Here is a 19,176-nt window from a genome sequence, read left to right as displayed (position 1 = left end):
GGTTGGCTTGGATAGAATAAAAAGCAAAAGACTTCCTTAAGGTGAGCTTTCCTGGTTATGACATAAACATTCTGATTATCTGCCATCAAGTCAGTGTTGACTCTTAGTGACCACCCAGATAGATTTTATCCATGATGATTTGTCCCTAACCTGATCCTTCAGGTCTTCAAACAGTGTACACAGTCACCACTCTAAGTCCATCCACCTTGCTGCTGGTTGTCCTCTTTACCAGCATTAGAGCCTTCGCTCTAGAGAGTTAGGTATTTATATCATGTGTCCAAAGTATGATAATGTGAACTTAGTCATTTGTGCCTCTAGTGAGAACTCTGGATTTATTTCTTCAATGATCCATTTCTTTGTTTTCTTGGCTGTCCATGGTATTTTCAGGAGTCTTCTCCAACACCAAAGTTCAAAAGTATCAATACTCTTACTATTTGGTTTCTTCCAACTTTTGCTTCCATAAAGCATCACAGAGAAAACCACTGCCTGCACTATTCTGTTTGTAGGGATAGAGACATCGTGGCATCTGAATACTTTTTCCAAGGCCTTTGTGGCTGCTCTACCAAGTGCTAGTTTGTGGTGTATTTCTTTTGTTTACTCAGGGTCATCCATGAAAACTATCCAATTACGTCTTGGGTAATGAAGTGGGTACACAAAAATGCTTGAGAATACTCTTAGAGAGGATTCTTCTTTCCTGTTTCCATGCTGGAGGAAATTTTTAACTATTGAATTTCTATAGTGCAGTTGTTACAAGGAACACTGAGGCTTCCAGGTAAAAAAACACAGCAAACCTATGTACATGGAACAACCATCCCCTCCTAGGAGAGATTAAGAAGGTGTAGTTATGGTTACTGTTCTCTCATACTGAAAGGTATTAATAAAATCCACATATGCATTGACTAAATACCCACGCAATCAACTGGATCTATTTCTAAACAAGCATTTTTGAATCAGGATGATAATATGAATGAACATATTTCTGCTGGAGAGACTGAACTGAAACCTCCAATTCATTGGACAGCTTTTTTACACTCATTTTTTCTAATGATACAGCTATTTACACAAATGACTTACAGTACTGTGCAATAGTTTTAGGCAGGTGTGAAAAAATGCTATAAAGTAAGAATGCATTCAAAAATATATATTGTAATTGTTTATGTTTATCAATTTACAAAATGCAAAGTGAGCGAACTGAAGAGAAATCCAAATCAAAGCAATATTTGGTGTGACCACCCTTTGCCTTCAAAACAGCATCAGTTCTTACACTTGCACACTTTGTACACTTGCACAAAGTCAGGGATCTTGTAGGATTAGTCAGGTGTATGATTAACCAATTATACCAAGCAGGTGCTAATGATTATCAATTTCATACGTAGGTTGAAACACAGTCATTAACTGAAACAGAAACAGCTGTGTAGGAGGCTTAAAACTGGGCGAGGAACAGCCAGACTCTGCTACTAAGGTGAGGTTGTGGAAGACAGTTTCATGTCACAGGTCATACACCTTGGCAAGACTGAGCACAGCAACAAGACACAAGGTAATTAGACTGCATCAGCAAAGTCTCTCCCAGGGAAGAATTTCAAAGCAGACTGGGGTTTCAAGATGTGCTGTTCAAGCTCTTTTGAAGAAGCACAAAGAAACAGGCAACACCGAGGACCGTAGACGCAGTGGTCAGCCAAGGAAACGTAATGCAGCAGATGAAAGACACATCATGCTTACTTCTCTTTGACACTGGAAGATGTCCAGCAGTGCCATCAACACAGAACTGGCAGAAACCAGAGGGACTCAGGTACACCCATCTACATCTACTGTCTGGAGAAGTCTGGCCAGAAGTGGTCTTCGTGGAAGAATTGTGGCCAAAAAGCCATACCTCTGACATGGAAACAGGGCTAAGTGACTCAACTATGCATGAAAACATAGGAACTGGGGTGCAGAAAAATGGCTGCAGGTGCTCTGGACTGATGAGTGAAAATTTGAAATATTTGGCTGTAGCAGGAGGCAGTTTGTTTGCCAAAGGGCTGGAGAGTGGTACAATAATAAGTGTCTGCAGGCAACAGTGAAGCATGGTGGAGATTCCTTGCAAGTTTGGGGCTGCATTTCTGCAAATGGAGTTGGAGATTTGGTCAGGATCAATGGTGTCCTCAATGCTGAGAAATACAGGCAGATACTTATCCATCATGCCATACCAATCAGGGAGGCGTGTGATTGGCCCCAAATTTATTCTGCAGCAGGACAATGACCCCAAACATACAGCCAATGTCGTTAAGAACTATCTTCAGCGTAAAGAAGAACAAGGAGTCCTGGAAGTGATGGTTTGGCCACCACAGAGCCCTGATCTCAACATCGAGTCTGTCTATTCTGTTACATGAAGAGGCAGAAGGATTTGAGAAACATACATCCATAGGAGATCCATGGTTAGTTCTCCAAGATGTTTGGAACAACCTACCTGCCGAGTTCCTTCAAAAAGTGTGTGCAAGTGTACCTAGAAGAATTGAAGCTGTTTTGGAGGCGAAGGGTGGTCACACCAAATATTGATTTGATTTGGATTTCTCTTCTGTTTGCTCACTTTGCATTTTGTAAATTGATAAACATAAACAATTACAATATATATTTTTGAAAGCATTCTTACTTTATAGCATTTTTTCACACCTGCCTAAAACTTTTGCACAGTACTGTAGCTTGCTTTGTAACATGACTATACAATGCATATATCTATTTTTATAAAAAAGAAAGACATCACCATGGGAATGGGAAAAAAAGGCCAATGTGAATTCTAAGTTTCCAAAAAATGAACAGCTATAGAATACTGAAAGCTTGCCTTAATAGGTGACAGGGTAGGCTTTCCAGGAGAAGCTTCCTCATCAGAATAAACCTGGTGATCTCGTTTCTTCAAATTGATCCGGCGGTGGCTCTCAGAAGGCAACAAAGACCGGAATGATTGTTCTTCAATGTCACCTTCTGTCATGGATTCATCAAATTTCAGGGAATATTCTGTTGCAATAGAGGTAGAATCTGAAAAGACACAATACAGGAAGAGGAAAAATAATTCAATGTGGAATTCATTACAGAAAAGAAAATGCTATGAAATAAGATTATGTTGCAAAAATAGAATGAACAAATACTGACTGAATGGCCAGAAATAAAGATGTGTGTAACTATCAAAATTTCTGACTTTACTATGAAAATAATAATAGAGCTGTGTAAACCCTCTGATAGAGATATTTTGGGAAGGTGCAAGAACACGTACATACAGGTAGTCCTCAGGTTATGACCCTAATTGGGACTCGAGTTTCCATCACCAAGTGATGCAGTCGTAAAGTGTGATGTCATGTGATCACATCGCTTAGCAATGGCAATCCTGGCAGACCTGGTTGCCATCGTAACCCAGAGACTGTGCGGGTTGTTAAAAGAGGACCTCACATGACCAGAGTCCTAGGCAAGCTGGCTGATGGGCAAAAACTGTGGGCAGTTGCTACTGAGCGCAGGTGGGCCAGTGGGAGCCACGGGGAGCCAGTGGGTGGGCACTACTGAGCATGGGCTGGCAGGCCGGTGGAGGCTGTTGCCGGGTGCTATGGAACGTGGGCGGGCCAGCAGGGGCCACTGCAGTGTGCGGGCAGGGAAATGCTACGAGTATCTCATATGCCATAGCGGGGCTCCTCGGGAGAAAAAGCATCAGGAGTGACTTATGGGAGTGATTTGCGACTTTCCCTGCTGGCTTCCCCATTGACTTTGCTTGGCGATCATGTGAGCACTGCTTATTGCGACACCATAATCGCAAGCTGGGCACCCGAGGGCCCAGACTGCAATCACGTGACCACGAGGACACTGCAACGGCCGGAACTCTAAGGACTGGTCATAAGTCCCCCTTGTTCAGCACGATCGTAACTTTGAATGGTCACTGAAGTGGTCGTAACCTGAGGACTACCTGTAGTAGCTCTTTTCAAACCATTAAAGCTGCTGCAAATATCTCCTGCCTCATGCAGCTTCTCTAGCAGCTGCTCCCAGTTGTCTCTGCATGCACATTGCCTGTGCCTACAGAAGCATTTGCAGACATTGGGACAACTTTCAAAGCAGCTGGACAGACCAGGAAAAAGTTGTAGCTGTTTTAACAATTCAAAAAAAGATGTTTTGTACACACATTTACATTCTGAAACATTGTCCCCCAAAGGATTATACAACTCTAGTACATAAATATATAAATGTTCTGCCAGAGGGCGTCAGAACATTCAATGTTAGGAAAACTATTTCCCAAATGCAATACTTTTTCTTCTTAGAAGGGATGCCAGAAAAAATCAGGCTGGGAACTAACCTTGTCGTCTGTCAGACTATGTTTCTTGGGGTAGGGAAATAAATTTACCTTTTCCCCAATAACAGCTCTTACTGGAACCTACTGAGAACTAAGCCTCCAGTTATTGTAATGTACATCCCTCCCCATCCCACCTGAAAAGTTCCAGTTTTTGGAAATACTAGAGAAAGCGAGAGAAAGAATTCTGAACGTTTGTTCTACAGCACCCATATGTAAATAAAACGTGTATGCAAACTTGTAGATATTAAGTCTACCATTTTTTCTTAAAAATGATGACTAGAACAACAAGAAAAGGAACAGTTATCCAACCAGTGGTTCCAAGAATAAGGAGGATGGAAGCAACAGCAAGCCAGAGAGAATCTGGTAGCAATACTGTTAAATATCAGGCTGCAAGTTCCCCAGAGCAAAAATGGGTGGTTACTCAGAAGCAAGCATATAAAGAAAGCAGGATGGCCAGGAATGGATAGTGAATTATTTTTGTATTATTTCCATGTAACCCCATCAGCAAAACTACTGACATAGCAGTGGGAAAAACACAAATAATTATGGGACAAAAATTGAAATGAGCATTACTTCGCTTAAATACTCATCTGAGAACTAACCTCTCTCATCAGGAATGGATGGGATACTGTTATTCTGCAGTGAATTATTCACTGCCATGGGTACTTCCTCCTCGATGGAGCTGCTTGGCTTTTCATGATGAGAACGTTTCTTGGTCTCCTTGGAAGATGGACTTTCTTGAGGACTGCTGCTACTACTGCGTTATAAAAAGACATAAATGAGTCTTGAATTAATACCATAATCATCTACCTGATGTAACACTCAGAATAATGAATTCAAGAAATAAGCACTTGCATTCTGTACTCTGTATACTCTTCTCCCTTAGGAGTTCACTTTCATGTCATGGAGTTTAAAATTAAAAGTAAATCTTTTAAAAATCCAGTGCCCCAACATTTTTACACTTGGGCAGCTGAAACAGGAACTCTGATAACCCTACAAAATGTTGGGTTGTGATGGCAAATGTTTTCAGTCCTGGAGTGCCAGCTATAACAGAGCTGGTGGGATATGCTCACTTTGGTGCCTCAAACTATTTTCAGAAGAAATACCACATGTAGAAGAATGCTTAGTTATACAGTCCATTGAGAAACAAAGAGTTCCTCAAGCACACAGTTTTGTTCTCGCATATTTTCCATTTGCTCCTGATACTTTATGCCCAAAAAATCACAATTAGGAGTCTCCCTCCTTTTGGGGCTTGTAAGTATATTAGGAATTTTGAAAAAATGTCCATGTCTTCTATGTAAGGAACCCTATTTGCAAAACAGCTCCTGTAGGGGGTGCAAGTAGCAACAATAACCCATCTCCCAGAAGTGCAAATTGGTCTGTCTGTCTGTCTATCTATCCGATTTCTATAGCCACCCATCTCAGCAAGTGACTCTGGGTGGCGAACAATCGTAAAAACATAAAACAATTAAAAACAGTTGCAGCCAATACAAAATAAATACATATGGTTGCCAAATAAAATTATCATCATAGATGTCAATATAGCCAGGAAATGGGGCCCTTAACACAGGATCATCCTAATCTCTGAAGGGAGAATGTTCCAGAGGGCAGGGGTTACAGCAGAGAAGGAATGTCTCCTAGTCCCTGCCAGATGACATTCCTTGGCTGACGGGGCCCGTAACATGCCCAACCTGCTAACCAAATTAGACAAGTAGAAACAACTGGGAAAAGATGGTTCCTCAAGTAACCCAGCCTCAAGCCATAAAGGACTTTAAAGGTAATAACCAGCACCTTGAATTGTGCCAAGAAACACATGGGCAACCAATGTAGCTCACAGAGCAGTGGTATTACATGTGTTGCATATCCAATATCATTTGCTACCTATGCAACCACATTCTGCACTTGTTGAAGCTTCTGAATGCTATTCAAGGGCACCCCCATGTAGAATGTGCTGCAGTAATCCAGATGAGAGGTCATGAAGGCATGAGTGACTGTGAGCAAAGCCTCCGGGTTCAGGAATGGGCGCAGCTGGTGCACAACCTGAAGGTGTGCAAAGGCCCTCCTAGCCACAGCTGCCACCTGCTCTTCTAAACAGGAGCTGTGAGTCCAAGAGGACCCCCAGATTGTGCACCAAGTCCATCTGGGGCAATGCCATTCAGGACCAAAGATGGAAAAATCTTGTCATTGGAAGGCCCAAATACCCAAAGCCACTCAGTCTTGCTTGGGTTGAGTCAAAGCCCATTGCGCCCCATCCATGGCCCTACAGCCTCCAAGCACTGGGACAGGATATCCACAGCATCACTTAGGCAGCCTGAGGTGGAGATATAAAACTGGGTATCATCAGCATATTGATGATCACCTCACCCAGCAGCCTCATGTAGATGTTAAATAGGAGAGGAGAAAGAACCAAGCCCTAGGGTACACCACAAAGTAGGGGCCGTGGGCTGGATCTCTCTTCCCCCCCATCAACATCAACTGGAACAAACCCCAGAGGAAGAAGGAGAACTAGCGCAACACAGTTCCACCCACCTCCAATTCCCAAAACTGGTCCAGAAGAATATTATGATCAATATTATCAAAAGCCACTAAGAGGTCAAGAAGAGCAAGGATGGATGTACTGCCAGAGGTCATCTAAGAGTACAATCAATGCCACCTCAGTCCCACAGCCTGGACTCAACCCTGACTGAAAGGGGTCCAGATAATCCGCTTCATCCAGGGTCCTTTGAAGCTGCCACATGACCACTTTCTCCACAACTTTCCCTAAAAAGGGGAGATTGGAGACTGGACAAAAACTGTCCAGACTGGTTGGGCTGAGCAATGGCCCCTTGAGGAGAGGGCACACCACCATCTCCTTAAGAGCTGGTGGAACCACCCCCTCCGTCAAGGAAGAATTAATCACCACCCAGACCCAACCACGTATCCCCTCTTAGGCAGCCTTAACCAGCCAGCAAGGGCACGGATCTAACACAGAAGTGGCTGAACTAGCAGCTGCAAGAGCCTTGTCCACTTCCTCAGGTGCAACAGGATTGAACTCCCCCCAGATAACCATGCAGGACATAGCTCCCATACCCTCTGCTGGTTCTGCCTTAAAGCCGGAGTCCAACGTAGAGCGGATACAAGTGACTATCTGCTAGATCCACAGCATATGTCTCACAAGGACCCTATAGGTGAATCCCAATATTACTCCCTCCAAGGAGGGACTGGGTCACCCAAAATAGAATTGCTGGGCAGCTATCTGCAGACACAATAAGGGCAGAGAAATAATCATGTTTTGCTGCCCTTACCATCACTAGGTAAACTCTAACAGCGTCTCTGGCTCGTGTTTGATCATCTTTGTGCCTCATCGTTCACCAGCGGCGCTCTAGGCATCTCTTAACCCTCTTTAGTTCCCTCAGCTCTTCCAAACACCACAGGGAGTTCCGGGAACCATGGGTACAGGGAGGCTGCTCAGGTGAGATCCAGTCCAAAGCCATGGCTGCTCTCCCATTCCAGGTGAACACGATGGCTTCGGTCGGACCATGTAGCAGACTTTCCGGAACAACCCCAAGCTCCCTCTGAAACCCAATAATGTCCATCAGTCACCTGGGGCAGGCCAATCTAATAGGGCCAGTTTCCCTGTGGAGGGGGTGGCGCTAGAGAACTGGAGGCTCATCAGGGAGTGATTTGACCATGACAGGGGAGAAACCAAACCAGTATTTGTCTTTCTTAAAAAGAAGTATTTGTCCAAAAAGATTAATTTAAGCTGGGGAGAGCATGTAGAGCCACAGAACTGTACTAGGAATCCAGAACTCTCTCTCATTTTCAAGATTACCCTCCTCAAATTATCTCATTAACCTTGTAAACCTCACCATGCAAAATTGACTCATTCTGCAATCTGCAAAACAAGAACCTTCAATTTGCTTACAAGTCATCACCAACTTAAGCTTCATGTAGACATTAAAAAAATCTGTTAGGCCTAAAAGCTCAGGAGAGAGTAGTTTCAAACTTCTACACCAAGCTTTAGCAACAAATTGACGCCTTCTGTTAAGAATGCAATCTGTTTATTTTAGCCCTCTCCCTTTTAAAAATAATTTGCCTGGCTAAAGGAATAATTTGAAGTCTGTCTCTTTATTACAGGCGTACTGTAATAATTTAGAATCTGAAACCACTATTTCAAGCTTGATACAAATTACTCCAACCTTACTAGAATGATTCTTATGCTGTTCTACTATTCTGGAAGTGTTCCACATTCAAACAGACCCATTCTTAACTCAAAACAAATGTCAAAAGTTTGTAATGGGTCCAGTTCAAGCTCAGACCAGCTGGAATGTTTCCTGCAAGGTCAGAATAACTGTTCCAAATTCGGAAATAGGGTGTTTCAAACCCAAAATTTCATATTCAAAAAATTCCACATACTACTCTTCAGAAACTTGGTTTCTTAAACAGGCCAAAAGCTGGGATGTTTTGTGATCCTGCTTGATTGACCACAGGAACTTAGAGTGTTCTTGTTTGCATATTCCCCTCAATTAGCTAGTATTTGTATTTTTGGTTATATATTATGTTTTTTTAACTTGTATAGTGCCTCAAATCTTTTGATTTGGCAGCCCAGAAATCTAGTGAATTGTTATTACTATTATTATTTATAAATATAGCAACTGGTTTAAGAATACTTTAAGCTAGTTTTGAATTCACAAAAGGTAAGAAAGACAGGTTACTGAAAATACTATTTGAGATAAAGAAAACCCAAAACCTAGCCATCGTTTCCTTCATTAAGTAAAGCCAACAGTCTTACTTTGATGAATTTATAATTGATATAGTGACTATAAATCTTGTGTCTCACCTCTGTTCACGTGCCTTTGATCCTGATGATTCTGAATAACTATCAAACGTATGCAAATAATGATGCTTTGAGTCACTTGTCTCCTCTTTACCTGGTGGGGTGATGACTGAATCTGCTTTCCTATTAAAGAAAACAGGCAAGCTTGAATTATTTTGAAAATCATAGCAATGTCTGCAATTGACTGACAAATAGCTGGAGGAGAAAAAACCTCAAAGGCAATGTACTAAAGTGAAATAAATGGTAACGTCCAATGACATATATCTGTACAAGAAGCAGCTTTTAATATTCCTCTTTCTATCAAGTATAGGAGAACAAGGGAGGATACCTGAAGTAGCAAAGCTCTCAGCACATGCTGCTGTGCTGCTTCTTTCTCACAATAGATGAAATACTTGATAGGAGAAGGAACTTTCATGCCAGAGAGCCTGTGAAACTGGCTCTGAACTTGCTGGCAAAACTAAAAGACTTCTCCTTCCAAAACCAGCACTTTCAGGAGAGAGAGAGAGAGAGAGAGATGGAGAGAGGCAAGCATGCCCCTATATATCAAACTGTGCTTCAGTACAGCAAACATACTGACAAAACTTCATCTATAGTTATCCCTCCCCTACAGAGCTTGAGACAAAGTGATGAAAACAAGATTGCAAAATGAGGTGGCAACGTTCTATGATTGAGGTCTTCCTACAGGTCTACAGTAAGTCAGTCAATGGAATTATCAAGTAAATTATTATTTACAGATGCTTTGATTAACTTTCCTTATTGAAGTATCTTCATTAAAAAATTACAGGCCAAAATTAATTTTTTATATAAAATACCTGTTCATATTGTGAAGCTTTAATTGCTTTATGAATGGCGAATGGTGCTTCCTTTCTTGGTCAAATAATTTAGTAATTGGAGCTGCAGTAGTACCAATTGCATCAGAGATTTGGAAACGTGCAAGTTCCGTCACCTAATAAAGAGTACAGCAAAATACAGGTTTCAAATGCATCAATAAACTTCTTATGGGTTAAGGTATAAAGATGCACAGCAAATAACTCACTTCACGTATCTGACGAGCAGCATCTGTAGTCAGCAGAGCTGTCTCCAGCTGATGAGTTGCAATCTTAGATGCGGTCCCCTGTAGAGCCTCAGCTACCTCCTGCTGTGATTGTGCCAAATGATGTAATGATTCTGCATCGGCCTATACATGGTGATACAAGTTTGCTTTTAAAATCTATTTACTTTCACTAAGAGTGCAACTGTGCCTTGACCCAAATAACCTGAACATGAAATTCATCCCTTTAGCATTAGGAGAGGATTCTATAGCCTAACAACAGCAACAACACTTATTTCATGTTACTGATAGGCAATGTAATTTTCAATCACAGTTTTATAATGAAGGACATCAATTCTCACATGGAAGGAGGCTATTCTTTAAGTATATTAGTTCCAAGCTGGTAGGTGGTTTAAAAAGAAATAATCTAATCTTAGGCTGCAATCAGAAATAGAAAGGCAACCAGCATTCTGGATTTGCAGAAATTCCCAAATAGCTTTCATATAAAACATTGCAATAATTTAATTTGGAGGCCTCTATCACACAAGTAATTGTGACCAGGCTTTCTGGGTCCAGGAATTACATGTGTTAAAAAAATGCTGAAACAGTAGAAGGCACTGCATCCATGACAGCTGGGTCTCCCATGATCATGCTGGTTCTATTAAAATTATCAAGTTGCAACCCTGATTCTTGAAGGGGGGAGTAGAGCCAAGGGAGTAGAGTAGACCAGGCTGGCCATCAACTCCTAGTCAAACAACCCCATCTCATTCAATATTATCTTCCTTCTGAGTGGGCTGAGTGTTGAAATTCTGACATGAATGACTTGGTCACGCATATTAAGTTAAAATTACTTCTAATAATTTAGAGAACTATGTGGGAAAATATATTGCTTTGTGAAGAAATGCTTTTTCTAATCACTAATGCCTTGCATCACCAACATACAATCTTCCAATTTATCAATATATTGCCTATCACTTGGAACAACCATCCATTGCCATTGCCATTGCCATGGGCAGCAATTTCCCTATGGAAAAAGATTCTACTTTTGTATCTTTCGTGCTGTTTGAAATGCTACATTACCTGAGCTGCTTTTTGTCTTGCCTCTTCCAGATTCCTTTGATTTTCCAAAACCTCTTGTTCTACCTTGAGCTTTAGAAGAGCCAAGTCCCTCTCATGTCTTTGCTGCTGAGTCTACAGATGAAAATTTAGTTATTGCTTATTCACTTACATTCTTCCTTTCTGTAGAATTACGCAAAAGGTTTATACAATTTTCCATCATTTAAGAACAGTAATAACTCATTAACATTCTAAATGGTTTTAATTAATAATTAGCTGTAATACTTCAGTAATATAATTATATTATAATAATTATAAATATTTCTGTAATATTTCAGCACCTGCTCCTAATTTAATACATTTTAGTACCTACTTCATAGTCTATAACCTTTGTCCAGATTAATTAATTAAAATAGATTTATATGGCTGCCCATCTCACAACAGTGACTCTGGGTGGTATACAAGGATTAACATGCAAAAAACACAGCATTCAACCCTTGGCACCCAAGGATAAAACAACAACCCCATTCCTAGATCACATAATGTAATCAATATTTGATTTTTTAAGTAGAATGCCAGGCCTTTTTGAAAATTGTAGCTATCATCTTTTTAGGAAAATTAGATTTCAAAATTACACAATTACTGGGATAAAGAACCCACTATTTTTGTTGCTTTAATTGGAAAGTGCCAATATCTATTTCAGCTACCACCCAAAAAGAATTCTCTGAGCCCTACCATAAGTCTTCTAAGTCTGCAGAGATATTTTAGAGTGAGCCCCAAAACCAATAAAAGCAGAAATAAGAACTTCTGGTTACTTTTAAAATTATTACTAGAAACTTTTTGTGCATGGAGTGAAAGATTTGAGAACTGAAGTTTTCAGGAGATAAAAAACTGAAAATAGATACCTAGGTGGTCTAAGGTACTTTAGATTCATTAATCTTACCTTCAATATTAGAGCCAGAGAAACACTTTCCTGCTGCGCAAGTGATACCCCCCGTACACGTTCTATATCAGAGATTTGGTGTACCGACTCTTCAATGGTGCTTAGATAATTAAGTTCTGCAGACATACGATGCTGGAGACCAGCAGGTGAGAAGCGCATGGAGCCTACAAAATCAGTACACATATTATCGAACACCTATATGTATATGCTAAATCATGCTATATAAAATATATCAAATGTCTACACATTTTTTCATTCTTTGCCAGCTCACCATTCAGATTGTTGGCTCCAGTCCTGTTGATCCCAATATTTAAGTCAGAGAAGGCAGGATTCAGCTTAGATCCAGAAGCTACTGTTCTTGAAGAATTTAAAGACCTATTTTTTTCTACTGTATTTGCTACAGGATCAATTTTTTTCTGTATGTTTGGAGACTGAGGAGAGCTTGTAGTTCTTGGTGATTTTACTTTATCTGGAAGACTAACAGAACAATGAAAGCTATTTAGAAAACACCTCAAAAACATAACAGCAGCAGCAGTTTAAAACTAATTTCCATGAGTACATATAGAGAAGAGCTACTGATATTACAGATTACACATAAAAAATGTGCCTTCTCATCAGTTGGATATATTTTCATACGCTGTGACAGATTGAGGAAATATATCTCAGATAAATAAACCCAAGGCAAGAGAGCACATAAATTCCTCACTTATTCTGTACATTTATCTGTTTTTCTCAATGTTTTGTATGCTAGACTTCTGACCATAGTAATAACTTAAGCTAAAATTCTTCCTTTATAGTATAAGCAATCAAACCAGTAAATTATAAGTAACCACAGTTTCTTTAATTTTAAACGAACCAAAATATTTTAAAAGTTATGTCTTGATTTCTGAAACTGATTTTAATCTCACCAAAATTTCCTATCCTGGACAAAATGGTGAATTGTGGCTTTCTGAAACAATAAAAACCTGAAATATTCTATCCTGGTTTGTTAAATTTGGCCATTGTTTCTAGTTCTACAACCAATATGTTTTTAAGGGTACATATTAAAAAAAATGAAAAGTTTGAAAATATGTTAGCTGAATTTCAAGAGAATTGGACAGCTGTACATGAGAGAGCAAAGACTAAATACAACTCTTTTCACATTATATGACTTTAAGGGGTACATCTAAAATAAACTGCAAATACAAACAACATGTATGACTTATATGCATTTATTAGAACAGAGACTTATTACGGCTCACTGTTGAATAAATACATATTGGCAAACCTAAATTTGCTTGTGATCGAGACAGACCAGTTTCTGCAAATGAATTTTACTCTTAGCATACTATGTAGGTAAATAAAAAAGGGAGGGAGAATAGTCGTGATTTGATATCCACAATAGTTTTTCCCCATCGTATCACTCAACAAAAGCCAGGATCAGTGACTATTTCCAATAATGATTCTAAAGAAATCAAAGTACACTCAAAAGTCAGAATGGGTTCATCCTGGAGAGAAGCCCAGTGGTCCTTCACTTGGTGAGGCAGGTCAGACACTGTTTTTCGCTAGGGCCACCTGCAGTTTAGGATAGCTTTCCCTTAGGAATTCAATCTGCCATATGTTGTTCGATTTATGTAACCTATTAAAAATGAATCATTTTCAGAAAGCCTTTGATATATGAGCTGACATTAGCTGTTACAGCACTGTGTATGTTAGATTTCTTTTATTATATTATTTTGTTTTATGATTTGTACAGTGGATGTTAATCATTTGTATTGATGGATGTTGTAAACTGCCAAGAACATCTTTGATTACACAGGGATAAATCCAAATCAATCAATCAATCAAGTAAATGCAGAATTCTGCACTCAAAGCATGGCCCCTCAAGCCACTCACTGCTTGCAACAATATCAGTGGAAGCTGTACCCAACTTATATGACTCTTTTGAAAAACTGACATAAGGAAAGGAGAGGCAGGTCATGACTTACGTTCCAAGAATACTGGTTCCTACACTATATTAAAAAAAAAAAAATTCCCCTCTCACCCCTATGGGTAGTATGTGTCTTCCTCAATCTCGGGTCCTCTACCAGAGGCCTGGGAGTTTGAGGGTTCTGCGCAGTATCTTAGCTGTTCCTAGCACTGCACTCTTCTGGACAGAGAGCTCGGATGTTGTTCCTGGGATCTGTTGGAGCCATTCTCCCAGCTTAGGAGTCACGGACCTGAGTGCTCCTACCACCACTGGGACCACTTTGGCCTTTACTTTCCACATCCACTCTAGTTCCTCCTTCAGGCCCTGGTACTTCTCCAGCTTCTCATACTCCTTCTTCCTGATGTTGCTGTCACTAGTGCTGTCTTCTGGTCTTTGTCTACTACCACGATGTCTGGTTGATTGGCCAGTACCTGCCTGTCCATCTGGATCTGGAAGTCTCACAGGATCTTAGCCCTGTTATTCTCCACGACCTTCTGTGAAATCTCCCAACTGGACTTGGGGGGGGTCTAGCCCTTACGCTGTACATATGTTCCTGTACACAATGCCAGCTACTTGGTTGTGCCATTCAGTGTACACACACACAAACACACACATACATGTACACATACATACATACACACTGAGTAATATGCCGTTGTACTACTGCAGTACTTTATTTGAATTATAAACTATACTACACAATTTAAAGCCAGAATCTTCATAAACATATTTTTTACCTCATTAATGAGTGACCAGATAGTTCCTCTAAGGTACTGTCAGAATCTAGGTTCACTTCTTGTTCTCTGTTAGATATTGCATTATTAGATAAGAAGTGCTTTGCTTGTTCCAAACCATAGTCTGATCCTGGGGACACTTTGCTTTCTTCCCACAGAGAGGCATTTGGAAATCCATTTAATGATTCTGGCTCTGTAATGTATTTTAGAAAAGCATGTTCAAAAATCAGTACAAAAATAAGAATTCTACCACTGACTGATCAGTACAGTGAATGTTTTTAGATTTCAAAATTATGAGATGTTAAGATAGAATCAGGGAGGTGCAGCACATATTTGCACCTGAGATTATGCCATTTTCCCATTAAATCCCATTCATAAAACTTCCTGGAGAATCTTGAACTAATCATTCTCTGTCTAATCTATTTCACAGCGTTGCTGCAAGAATAAAAGTTAAGTGGAGAGAGGAGGAAGAGGAGATTAGATTTTAATAATAGCTAGGGAAGAACAACCACCGTTGGCAAGAAAGAGTCTGGAAAAAATCATGATTTGCCACAGTCTATAATCTATTTGTATTGGATTATGGATCAAGTCATGACAAAACTCTTCATACAGCAACATACAAAAAGTGAAATTTAGCAACACAGTACATTTTACCAAGCTCTTTATATTGTATAATGGTAGTAACATTAGAAACAAAAAGTAATAACTGGATAATGTTCCTCTGATTGCTTACAGTGAGTTTAATAATCGCCACCCTCCCCCAATTTCATTCAAAATCTATAAAGCTGGATGTTTGGAATGTGGTTGGATTCTTAACCAAACACTAAAATGTAACTTTTTAAGGGTCCCTTAACATTTGAGATAGACTAATCTTTATATTTGGTACCGGCCTCAATGTCTTTTTAATGTATTTATATTGCAATAAACTGGTGAATTGAGCAGCAAACTTATCTTTGCAATAAGCAAACAGCTGATAGAAGTACAAACATAATGAACAGCTCTTACTTTCTTTTCTTCCTTTTCTTTTAGAAGAAGCAGATGGACGAGACGAACCTGAAGATGGCGGTCCTGAGGAATGATGGGTTAATCCAATAGTTTGGTGCTCATAAGGTGATTTTCTACTGGCAAGTTCTTCTTTCAGGCTGATGCTGCTTGTGGTGCTGCCAATACAAGCATGGAATTAACACACTGTCAGTATTTCTCTCCTCTATCAACCATACCACAGTTAAATCAACTTAGTTTTGTGAATACACACTATTAGGACCAATTAAATTCCTTTATACAGGGATTCTCAAACTCTGTGATACTGCAACCCCCTAAAATGGTAAGTTAATTTGTGCGACCCTCTCCCCACCATGAATAAAACTAATGATTTAATTGGGGTTAGAGTTGGAAAAGAAAGAAATTTACCAGTTACTTTTAAAATTAAAATTTAACTTATATATCAAATTAACAATGATAGAACCTTGCCATAAAATTTAAAATCAAAGTTTTAATGAGAAGGATGACCTTGCTTACTTTTCCATAATTCCTGACATCTGGGTTTCATTTTAAAGATACCCATTCACCAAAGTCAGGATCAGTTAGAAGAAAAAAAGTGTTTCCTTGTCTTAAATCAGCTTCTCTTAACCACTCTTAAAATGCTGCAGCTTATAAAACACTAGCAGGCTGTAAGTTGCTTTTGGAGCTCCTTCTCCCAGCACAGCTACACTGAAATAACAATCATAGCCCATATTCTCTTTTCCTTCCAGCTTGGTGCTTTGTTCTTATAAAAGCTTCTCCTCACTTTTGCAATGTCCTCCAAACCATAGTCTCATAGTCCTGCTTCCCCCCCCCTCCATCCATTAGAGTAAGGGTCAGATCAGATGATCAGAACTTTGCAGAGAAGCCTTGTGCCCTCCAGATACGGTCATTCCTTTAATGAAAGGCAAACCCAGTGTGATAAAGAACAAAAAGAACACTCAGAGCTCTGGAACCTACAGGCTGCTTTGCACTCAGTACAATTTTCAAACTAGTAAGTCTGCTTAGAAAGCACTTGGGAGAAAAGTGCTCTCGGGTGATCTGCCATTCATTATCTCATGGCTTCTATGCCTTTATAAATTAATATTAAAAATCCCTTATAATATCATGCCAAGTACTAGTCTGGCTGCTTTTAAAATATAAAAATTCTGAGTATTATACTATTTCAGCAACTGCTCAACATAAATCAGATTAACAGTGCATGCTTTAATCTTTGGTAGAAACCATGCACTAGTTTCTGTTTTTTTAAGTATGAATTCTTATGCTCCAGTATTCTCAAAAAGATTTTTATACTAGAATTTCATCATGTGCATACAGTATTTATATAAATTGTGTAATAGTTGTTAGCAGTCCTAATTTAAAACATCCTAACAGAAATGTTGGAATGCTAAAATTTTAAAGCTGAAAAGTATCATTAAAGAATATAATACTAGAATGAGACTATTGAGAAATTAACTATTATACAATTATATATAACCACATATTATTCAATGCAAATCATTTCTCGTCTCTTATTTATATAGCTTCATTATCATTTGAAAAATATATTTATACTTGTGTTCAGGTGTAGGCTTTTTGTCCATTGTTGTACTACTTCCCTGTGATGAGATGAAATCATCATCATAGGAAGCAATGCTAGCTGGAGGGCTCATGACCGGAAGTAAAGGTCGCTGTGTTGATGATCCCTGGCCTGCATATTCTTCAGATCCTAGCAGAAGGAAGAGTGAAAATGAAATACAATCAGTATTTCAGAAGAATTTACATTTCAACAAAAGTTTAATACAGAGTATGCAAATGAACAAACTGATTGTGATCCAAAGACCACTAAACAAAACATCTCAGAATCTTCTGTATGGCTATATATAGAACTAAGAAAGTACGTTCTTTGCCTAAGCAATGTTCAGAAGTGGAAAAATCTGAAAGTTTTAACTGACTTCATTGTAAAAAAGTGTAACAGCCAATTTCCAAAACAAGCTGAAAATGTTGTACATATCAACATATAATACCAGTAAAACGAGGCTCAGATATTACATATATGGCACAGTCAGATTTCCAACAAATTATTAACTAACAAAATATCAGAGATATCAAAAGGTTCATATTTCCTTACCTTTCCCACACAACTGGTAAGATTTTGTAAAGATGTTGATGACACTATGCGGACTCCCCTTGGAGAGTTCTTCCCATGGTCTTGGACAATTCCTAATCTGTGTGAAAATAGGTAAATAATTCTCTGCCTCCTTCTGAAATTCTTTTATGGGTTCATAACCAGTTTTATCTGCAACACAGAACTCTTTTTCATTTAATACCTCAGCAATCTTCAAAGCTGGATTATCATGCTTTTCACCTTCTTCCTCAGAGAGAAGGCCATCACTGAGTAAACCTTCACTTATGGAACCCACACTATCATGCAGAACTGCAGGTTTATTTTCAGGCCCAGCAGAGCATGTTTGCTTTTGAGGCAGATTTCCTAATATTCCTTCAGGTCTACTATTGCCTGGAAGACTAAGAGCAGCTGTATGAGGACTAATAGTCTCTGGGAGCTTTTTAAACTCATTAAGATTTCCCACTCCAGGAAGGTTATCATCAAAACTTGTATGTGAAATGCAGGTTCCCAACATTTTCTGAAGCCTAGCTGAAAAGACATCATCTTCTCTCACAGGAGGGCTGCTGGCTTTTGCCCAGCAGGTATCACCTTGATCTCCTTGCAACAAGTCACGTTCAGTATCCCATGCTGCTTCATAGTTAATGCCAGCCCCAGCTAATTTCTTGGCTTCACTTTCAATTCTGTTTGAAAGAGAGGCTGCAGTTGCCTTTAGGGCTTCAATACGGTCCAATTTATTTTTATAATGATTAATGGTGGGTTGTACAGTAGATGACATAAATGGCTGAGGAGCCGAAGTCATGGATCCCACAGCTGTGTTGTGGCTCCTCCTGGTTGATGATACAGATTCAAAGTCCTTTTGCAAGAGACCCATGTGATCCAAAGACAAAAGTTGAGAGAAAAGAGCTCCATTCAAAACAGCAGACGTTGAGCAAGGAACCTGGGTTATTGAACTCAGCTTCTCTGGATGAATCCTTAATGGCTCCAATGTATTACCCCTGGAAATGATCCATTTGATTATCATCAGTTTACAGTAATAAAGTTTAGACATTTAATTATAGAATAGTCACCTACACTAAGAACTGATAAACTTTTGGGGGCCAAGGGGACAGGTTTTTTTGAGGAATGGTTTCAGTGAACAGGACAATGAAAATTGTGTGCACTGTTAATTCGTTGTTCTTTTGGGGAGGGAGTTCCTTGGTTTTTTAAACTGGGTTTG

The 19,176-nt window shown here is 39.5% G+C and overlaps 1 protein-coding gene across 4 annotated transcripts in view; it reads right to left on the bottom strand.

Annotated features, from left to right (window-relative positions):
* Positions 1 to 19,176, bottom strand: part of CEP350 (centrosomal protein 350) — a 104,937-nt gene that overhangs the window by 39,776 nt on the left and 45,985 nt on the right. For 3 of the 4 annotated variants that reach the window (XM_088128492.1, XM_088128491.1, XM_088128494.1), the window contains exons 12-23: positions 17,964 to 18,955; positions 17,408 to 17,561; positions 15,839 to 15,993; positions 14,837 to 15,026; positions 12,423 to 12,628; positions 12,152 to 12,315; positions 11,233 to 11,343; positions 10,159 to 10,299; positions 9,935 to 10,068; positions 9,126 to 9,245; positions 4,909 to 5,063; positions 2,819 to 3,012 (exon numbers count right to left, since the gene is read on the bottom strand). In XM_088128492.1, coding sequence (XP_087984618.1) covers positions 2,819 to 3,012; positions 4,909 to 5,063; positions 9,126 to 9,245; positions 9,935 to 10,068; positions 10,159 to 10,299; positions 11,233 to 11,343; positions 12,152 to 12,315; positions 12,423 to 12,628; positions 14,837 to 15,026; positions 15,839 to 15,993; positions 17,408 to 17,561; positions 17,964 to 18,955 — 2,716 coding nt within the window. The remainder of the gene's footprint in view (positions 1 to 2,818; positions 3,013 to 4,908; positions 5,064 to 9,125; positions 9,246 to 9,934; positions 10,069 to 10,158; positions 10,300 to 11,232; positions 11,344 to 12,151; positions 12,316 to 12,422; positions 12,629 to 14,836; positions 15,027 to 15,838; positions 15,994 to 17,407; positions 17,562 to 17,963; positions 18,956 to 19,176) is intronic. The other variant, XM_088128493.1, reaches the window with a different exon arrangement.

This window comes from Python bivittatus, unplaced genomic scaffold (genome assembly GCF_059951505.1).
Source record: "Python bivittatus isolate LINGU-HERP-01145 unplaced genomic scaffold, Pbiv_v1 ctg000700_np1212, whole genome shotgun sequence".
Lineage (NCBI taxonomy): Eukaryota > Metazoa > Chordata > Lepidosauria > Squamata > Pythonidae > Python > Python bivittatus.
The sequence above is the reverse complement of the archived record's forward strand: the minus strand, read 5'-3'. Positions and strand labels throughout refer to the sequence as shown.